This window comes from Kogia breviceps, chromosome 15 (assembly GCF_026419965.1).
Source record: "Kogia breviceps isolate mKogBre1 chromosome 15, mKogBre1 haplotype 1, whole genome shotgun sequence".
NCBI classification, from domain to species: domain Eukaryota; kingdom Metazoa; phylum Chordata; class Mammalia; order Artiodactyla; family Physeteridae; genus Kogia; species Kogia breviceps.
Window position 1 is genome coordinate 58,525,551 of NC_081324.1, and position 8,443 is coordinate 58,533,993.

The 8,443-nt window shown below is 37.2% G+C and overlaps 1 protein-coding gene across 5 annotated transcripts in view; it reads left to right on the forward strand.

Moving 5' to 3' along the window:
- ARHGAP28 (Rho GTPase activating protein 28) overlaps positions 1-6,961 on the forward strand; it is a 149,685-nt gene extending 142,724 nt beyond the window's left edge. For 4 of the 5 annotated variants that reach the window (XM_059039835.2, XM_059039833.2, XM_059039834.2 and 1 more), the window contains 3 exons: positions 179-303; positions 3,287-3,351; positions 5,376-6,961. In XM_059039835.2, coding sequence (XP_058895818.1) covers positions 179-303; positions 3,287-3,351; positions 5,376-5,470 — 285 coding nt within the window. In that variant the 3' untranslated portion in view covers positions 5,471-6,961. The remainder of the gene's footprint in view (positions 1-178; positions 304-3,286; positions 3,352-5,375) is intronic. The other variant, XR_009331365.2, reaches the window with a different exon arrangement.
- Positions 6,962-8,443: the final 1,482 nt, after the last annotated feature.

Below are 8,443 nucleotides of genomic sequence, written 5' to 3' on the forward strand. Positions count from 1 at the left end.
TCCCAGATTAAGTTTAGTCATTAGTAAATCTCCTGTTAGGAAGAAAGCAGTGTTTCATTCTGGTTATATCCTGGTCATGTTTACATGTTTCCCTAATTTGGAATGCCACTGATTTTCACGTCTCTTAAGCGTAATCATTGAGTTTAACAGAATGTACCGCATGTTTCCTCCTTGGCAGTCTGATGTGCCAGAGGGAGTCATAAGGATCCACGCGCCCCTTCTCTCCAAGGTGTCCATGGCCATTCAACTCAACAGTCAAACGAAAGCCAAAGACATATTGGCGAAATTTCAATATGAGAACAGGTGAGTAGAAGTGAACATGAGTCTCTGTACAGGAAGATGAACTTTTATCTGTGAGAAACTCCAGGCATTTGAAAATTTGACCTTTTTGAAAACTTAGAACCTGTTACTTTAAGGACTTCACCAGTAAATGAAGAATCAAAAGTAGAGAAAGAAGTTAAGTAGACCATAGAATTATCAGTAACAAAAGGTTTTTTACAAGGAATTTCTACAATTGGGATTCTTAAATAGGTATCTTCTGTCCTGGTGTCTTCATTTACTCAATTGGTTTTACTTTTTATTTGAATAAAAAAATTAGCAAGTTAGTTTTGTAGATATCTTGATAGATTTCTAGGAATATCATTATTCCAGGCTCCACTGGGCTTTAACATGACTATATCAAGTAGAGTTTATGTAGTTGAGTGAACATCATAGCTGTTGGTCTCCCTAAAACATACTACCAATAAACCTTAGGATCAGAGACGTTGACAAAATATTTTTTGTATATCTGCCTTAAGTCACCTTAAAGAGCATAAATCATGATAATTTTTGTCCAGGAATACTTATTCAGGGATAAACATTTGCCCTGAGGTTTTTTTAAAGGATGAGAAGCACTACTTTAAATCTAACCATGACAAAGCAGGTACGGTTTGATGGTCTCTAGTACAACTGATGGATATCCTTTAAAAGCAGCTTTCTGATCATATTGAAAAGGAGTAGCCATGTTGAGCAAAAAAAGGTTCATATTGCAAGACTCCATTTATATAACATTTTTGAAATGACAGAATTTTAGAAATGCAGGGTAGGTGAGTGATTGCCAGAGATTGAGGAGAGTGATCATGGAAACTGGTATTGCCTCGATACCAAAACCAGACCAAAATAATACAAAACAAACACTACAGACTAATATCTGTCATGAACTTAGATACGAAAGCCCTCAACAAATCTAATCCTAAGTATATTAAAAGAATTATACCTAGAACAAATGGGATTTAGTTGAGGTATGCAAGATTAGTTTAACATTCAAAAATCAATTACTGTAATCCATCATATCAATTAGAGAAAAATCATATGTTCAATTTAAATGATACAGAAAAAGCATTTGACAAAATCCATCACCAATTCATGATAAAAACTCAGGAAATTTAGGAAAAGAGGAGATCGTCTGCAACTGGATAAAACTTTTAGAAAATAACAAGAGAAAACCTTTGTGATAGAGCACTAGTGAAGAATTTCTTAAACTTGACATCGTATGACTCATACGAAACAAAAATTGGTAAATTGGACTTCATCAAGATTGAAAACTTATACACTGAAAGACCCTGTTTAAAAGATGAAAAGACAAGCTAAAGACTTGGAGAAAATATTTATAAAGTACATATCCAATGAAGGACTAGTATCTAGAATGTATAAAGAACACTGAAAACTCAACAGTGCAGAAACAAACAATCCAATTTGAAAATGGGCAAAAGACATGAACAGAAGAGGATATATAGATGACAAATATGCACATGGAAAGATGTTCAGTATTTTTAACCATTAGGGAAATACAAAACCACAATGACATATTAAACACCTATGAAAATGGCTAAAAAGTAATAATAATGACAACAACAAGTACTGGAGAAGATACAAAAAAACTGAATTACTCATACATTGGTGGTGGGAATGTAAAATGGTCTAGTCACTCTGTAGAACAGTTTGACAGTTTCTTATAAAATTGAATATGCAACTGTCGTGTGATGCGGCATTCATACTCCTGGGCATTTATCCCAAAGAAATGAAGATTATGTTTACACAGAAACCTGTACACAAATTCTTATAGCAGCTTTATTTATAATAGTCGAAAACTGGAAAAAAAAAAAACCCATGTTCTTCAACAGGTAAATGACTAAACAGGCCGTGGTCCATCCATATCACAGTGTGCTACGCATTAGTAAAAATGCAGCAGCCTGGGTGAATCTCCAGGGATCTATGCTGACTGAAAAAAGAAAAGCCAATACAAAAATGTTCCATACTGTATGTTTCCGTTTATAGAATGTTTCTATAAGTGACAAGTTTATAGAAATGTAGAATCCAGGGATAAGGGGTGGAGGATGAGGACAGGGAGAGGGAGGTGGGTGTGGCTATAAAGGGGAACAAGAGGAGTCTTGTGGGGAAGGAAATGTTGTGTACCTTGACTGAATCCATGTGGTGCTTCTGGTTGTGACATCACACTAGGGTATTGGAAGATTTTACTATTGGGGAAACTAGGTAAAGAGTACACAAGGATGTGTCTGTGTATTTTCTTATAACCACATGCAAATCTACAACTATCTCAAATAAAATGTTTAATTAAACAAAGAGGGTGTACACCCTTCTCCCTCACAGCAGAGAGCCGAAGACTATCTTTTTGAGTAACCAAGCTGACAGTTCTAGTGGGCAGGAGCTCAGCAATGGTCTTTCCAGACTCTTCTGCCCCGGCAGCCTAGTCTGGGATGGAAGATTAAAATTGGGCAATTATTTTCTCTGACTTGCTTTCATTATAGGGCAGAGACATGCAACAAAGTCAACGTTAGTTTACAGAGCACTGGGCAAGCTTAGAAATGTGCCATGGGCTGAGGAAAGAATCTCATTCAATTTTTGGCAAATACAGAAATGAAACCTGATGGCTTTTGAACTGAGAGTAATGTGGCCCATGACAAGGCAATATTAAACATCCAGCTGCTCCTTGGCCAGCCTTGATGTGTCAGTAAGGTGTCTTCTCTTAAGAGGAGCTGACAGTGGTGGTTGGAAGGGCTGGGGTGGCCGTGAAGCCTGGTGGCGTCCAGCTTCCTCTCTACCTCAGATGCTTGTCTGTGTAAAACAAAAAAAAAGATTTTATCATAACTTCAGTCATAATAATGATTTGTGTAGTGTATTTCACCCAAGGCAAAATGAATTGTTTGTTGCCATGGTTATTTAATCTACAGGTTTACCCCAGATCACAGAGGAGGGTTAGAATTATATTGCTTTCTTCTTTTCTCAGTCATGGTTCATCGGAAGGCGTTAAGATTCAGAACCAAAGATTATATGAAATTGGAGGTAATATAGGTAAGCATTCTTAATGTTTTTACTCCTACATTCTCTAAAAGAAATATCTGCTATTATTGTAAAAGTGTACTTTACAAATTTCTTTAGACAGAAAATCAAAATCACTGTGTCAGATATTTTAAATCTCACATAAGAACAGTATGACTTAACTAAAATATTTTCAGAATTTAAATGTAAATAGTTTAGTCGATGTGGAGTAGATTTTTGAGTCTTTTAAATGTGACTCTGAAAGTTGGAGAGTCTGGAGATTGATGCAAACGAAAGGAGAAATTGTGGCACTTTCCGCATCTCGACACCCTTTGTGTTGAACTTCCCTGCTCAACACTCAGTCCAGATTCATTCTTCCTATTCCCCTGAAGGGGGACAGAAAGGAATAAAAAGAAAATTCCATCCATGTGCCTCTGTGTCCTTACCTTCTTCTTGCCCCCCCTCACCGTTGGGATGAAATACCCGAGCTCCTGTTTAGGGCGGCACCTCCCTCCCGTGGACGAGGGCTTGGTTAGTCTCCCATCCTCTCCTCTGTCAGCTTTTCCCTCCCAACCACACCATTTCTCTCTGCATAAACAGTTTTGTAATTTTTCTCATCTCCACAAAACTCTCTCTTGACCCCCTTCAAGTCTACTCCCATTTCTCTGCTCCACTTACAGCAAAAACTCCTTGGATCATTTGTGTACACTCCAGTTTCCTCTCTCGTTCTCTCTTGAAGCCCCTCCAGTCAAGCTTTACCCCTCAGCACTTCACCAGAATTGCTCTTTTGTCAAGGTCACCGGAGGACTCTTCTGTTGTGAAATCCAGTGCTTCATTTTGTCTTTACAACTGCCTGGGTTGATCTTTCCCTTCTTTAAGAAAACATTCTCTTCACCTGGTTTCCAGGACCCCCTAAGCTCCTGGCTTTCCCCCCACTTCACAGGCTGCTCCTCTGAGTCTCTTTGGCCTGTTACTTCTCACCCTCTTGACCCCGGAGTACTGAGACTTCTCTCTACACTTACCTACCATGACAAACTTAGTCCACCTCATCATATGCAGACTCCCCTGGTCACCAGCTTTCATATCCAGTCCCCAGCACATCTTGCCCTGGGCCTTCACATCTGCTCTGACCCTTGCCCTGGATGCTTTCCATTAGGTGGTTCCCTCCTCACTCTCTTACCTCCGTCAGGTGTTCGCTGCTGTATCAGCTTCTCAGTGAGCCCTTCCTGGATTGGACCCTCTTTCTGCGCCTTCCCCAATTTCTTGTTGTCTCATGTTCTTATCACATTCAGACTTACTTTCTATCATACTTGCTTATTTGCTAGTTGCCTTTTACCACTTTTAGAACATAAGCACCCTGAGGGCAAGTATTTTTGACTGTCGGATGCACTGCCGTAGTCTCAGCCCGTACAATAGTGCCTGGCACTTAATAACTCAAGAAATATTTGAGAAATGAATGAATGAATCAGGCAAGCAATTAAATATTGGTAATTTTGTTTGAGACTTTAGTATACATTTAGAACACACTGTACATAAGAATTTTCAAATGTATTTGCCCCCATGGAATGATCTTTTTGTTGTTATCAATTCCAGATCTCCTGCCCACAGGAAAAATGAAATGACCTTCCCTAAAATGAACTTGATGTTAATGTCTAGTCCTGGTCAAGTTTCTATCTATAAAACCGTTAGAGGACATTTATTGTCATCTAAATGATCATTAGGTCTCCTTGTCATATAAATGAATTGATACCTGAAACAGGTTCTTGTCATATTTTTTCTAATTGATGTGGTGAGTCTTGGGAACAATTTGCCTGTGGTTAGTGTGTCTGTTTACTCCCCAGCGTCACGTGGGATTTATCTGAAGTACTTCACAGTCAGAAAGAAGCAAAGAAAAGAGGGGAGGAAGGCTGGCTTTGCTAGGAAACTTTAAAATGTATTTATTTTTGGCTGAGGGAACTATACTGGCCTTATTTGAGCCTTGCGAACACACATATGTGCACACACACACATGGAAGTGTGCACTTTTGAAAACATACTCTGATTTTTCTTTCTTTTAGGACAGCACTGCTTGGATCCAGAGGCTTATATATTGGATGTATATCATGTAAATCCCCAGGCAGAATGGGTGATTAAACCCCAACCAAGTGTTTGAAACACCCCCCAAGATGGCAGCTATCGTGTATTACATGCCAAGAAGTCCTACATTTGGTAGGGAAAAAACAAGACTGCTTTTGACATGTTTGTTCCTAGAACCCTCTTGGTGTTTCTCAGCCCAACTGGTGTCTCCCACTGGTGTCAACATGAATTGTGGAAGAGGAGCTGGTTGACCATTTGAGCTGAAGCTTTCTCATGATGGTTCTTTGATAAGAGTGAAGGAAAGAGGATGTGATCCTTCCAGAAGAAAGGCCAATTTAGAATATGGAACTCTAATCATTTCTAATACTTTGACTTCACAGCAGAAATGAACTTGGTCCTCTACCTGGGGATAAGAAGCACTTCTTGATGTAGCAAATGCTACCAAACACAAGAGGTGGAAAAGACTTTTTTTTATATACTTATGTTATATATATATATATATATATAGACCTTTTTGAACAAGGATGCCAGAAATAACAAAAATTTCTGCTCTGAAAAATAATTTAGATCTACTTTCCAAAGAGAATCAGTTTCCAGAGTCACACAAACAATGTTTATGCTCTGACTTGCTCCTGAATTGGAGGAGGAGAACCTTCTATTTAAAAACCACTGTATTGTTATGTATGCTGTACTGTATTGTGGCTGTCTGCATTCTGGTGCAAATGAACATTTCCCTATCTTGGGCTATTGAAAACTGATATTTTTAAAGCTTGTTCTCTTATGAGCACAGGTCCCCATAGTTAAGGTTAGGTTGACAAAGGCTGTTCTTGTGCTTCCATAACCTTTGGTGTAGTCAGCGGTCAAAGGGCCCCTATTTCCTCATGAGGATTATGGTGCTCAGTGAATAGCTTTCCATGTGCCAGGCACAGATTTCCTTTCCTCATCAAACATATCAATTTTTATATTTCACAGCTGTAGAGAATCACTTCTGCAGCCCCAGTTTTAAACTGCAGAACTGCCTTTGTCCAACTGCTTTTTCTTCAAGAGTGCTGAAAAATACTGTTATATCCAGATTCTATATGCTGTAAAAACAGGTTTTGTTTCTGTTCATCAATCATAGACTTGGCCAAGCACTGTGGATTAGCATCAGGCTTTAAAATCAGATGAATGTTTGGTGAGCTGAAAACTGCCTCGCTATCAAGATCCCACGGAGCCATTTTCCAGACCTGCAGTTGGTGAGAAAGCACAATTCATGATTCTAATTGAAAGCAAATCTGAAATTTGCTGGGGGGTCGGACAGCCCTGCCTTTCATCTGGAGACTGCAGTATAGTCGTTCTAGAGTTGGTTAGAAATGGGGACAGAGGTCTCATTTATCCCATGTATGTGCTTTGGATTAGAATCTACTAATTAGATTGCGATTTTGATGAATTTACACCAGTTTTAATGAGCTTTAATGCCCAAATGACTCTCTCTTGCAAATCAAACAATAGACAAAGTTGCTCACCAATGCAGAATACATTTAATCTACTTACCAAGTCTCAAAACAAAATGTGATAATAATTTAAGCCTATATTATAGAAGAAACCTTTCACATGCTCATTATGCCTTGATATCTATAAAAACATAATTTATATTCAACATGTAGATAATTGCATTTCTGGCCATTAGAATTTTGTTATATTTTTATAGAAAACTCAAATATCCATTCATTTTATTTGCTTATTTGAGAATTTTTTATTTCCTTTGACTGAAAACCCATTAGAAGATAAACATGTGTTCTGTTGGTTTATATTTATTCCTACATTTCATCAGTTTTCAATGTATGGCTGATTGATGGCATGTGAGTTTACATAATAAACTTTGAGGGTCTGAGAAAATGCCATTATCATTTTTGCAATTCAAACAACAGGAGTAAACATTTTACTTCGTGTGGTTGCTAAGGTCCAAGACATAAGATGGCTGTAATTTATGCCCACATACATGGAAAAAATTATTCAAATTAGCTGCCTTACACTTCTGTGTATGTATTAAAACAATGACTGATTTTTCTCACTGAATTTCCTATCATTTAGAATATATTCTGTTGTGTTTAGAAAATTCACAGGTCTATCCATTTAATTTTTTATTTGGGAATTTTTATTTCTTTTGACTGAAAACACATTAGGACATATGCATAAGGTCTAAAGGTTTTAAGATTTACTTCATTAGTCATTAGTTTTAAATAAATGGCTAACAGATGACAGATTAAAAAAAATTAAGTTTCTGAATTTCTTATCCACTTTTGTGTGGTTTTAGATGTCAAAGGCTTAGCCCAGTCAATAACTTTAAATTAATCACTTCAGTGCATCCAGGGATGTGTGACAACTTTCAAATAACTATATGATATGGAAGCCCATGTCAATACCAGTATCATTGGATATAACCTGAATTCTTAGTCATCAAGTTAACAAACTGATTAGAGAAGAATTTCCAGTAGACACACAAACTAATTTTTGTGTAGTTAAAGAAGTTCTTTTTACTAATTTTTACTTTTCTTTTTTTTACTAATCTTATTCTTAATAATTTTATTCTTAATGAATAAACAAACCCCTACAATTAAAACTAAAAATTGCTGGTCACCTAAGTGTTGAAAAAACTGTCTTTGCCTTATGAAGAGTTGTTTTTTAAAACAGAGTAATCTGTAAAAGTGAATACTGTAAAAGCAAACATGAATAGTATATCTGCAAACAAAAGAAGAGTCAGATACTGGGCTTCTAAATTCTTTTCTTGATAGCTTCCCACCTCATCTCTTCCCAAGCGCTGTTGGTGTACAGTTAGGAAAATTATATCTATGAAAACATTAGAGAAAGTTAATGTTTTAGGAACAATTATTCAGAAAAAAAAAAAACCCTAGAACAGGCTCATTCTTTCCTCCATTCAACAAAAGAAGATCCCTTTGCTAAACAGCTCACTTGGGGATGATTCTTGGAGTCATTGAACAATGAGTTTAGTGAGTTCAAGGAGTGACCTTTGAACAAACTGGAATATTAATCTCTTTACAATGTATAT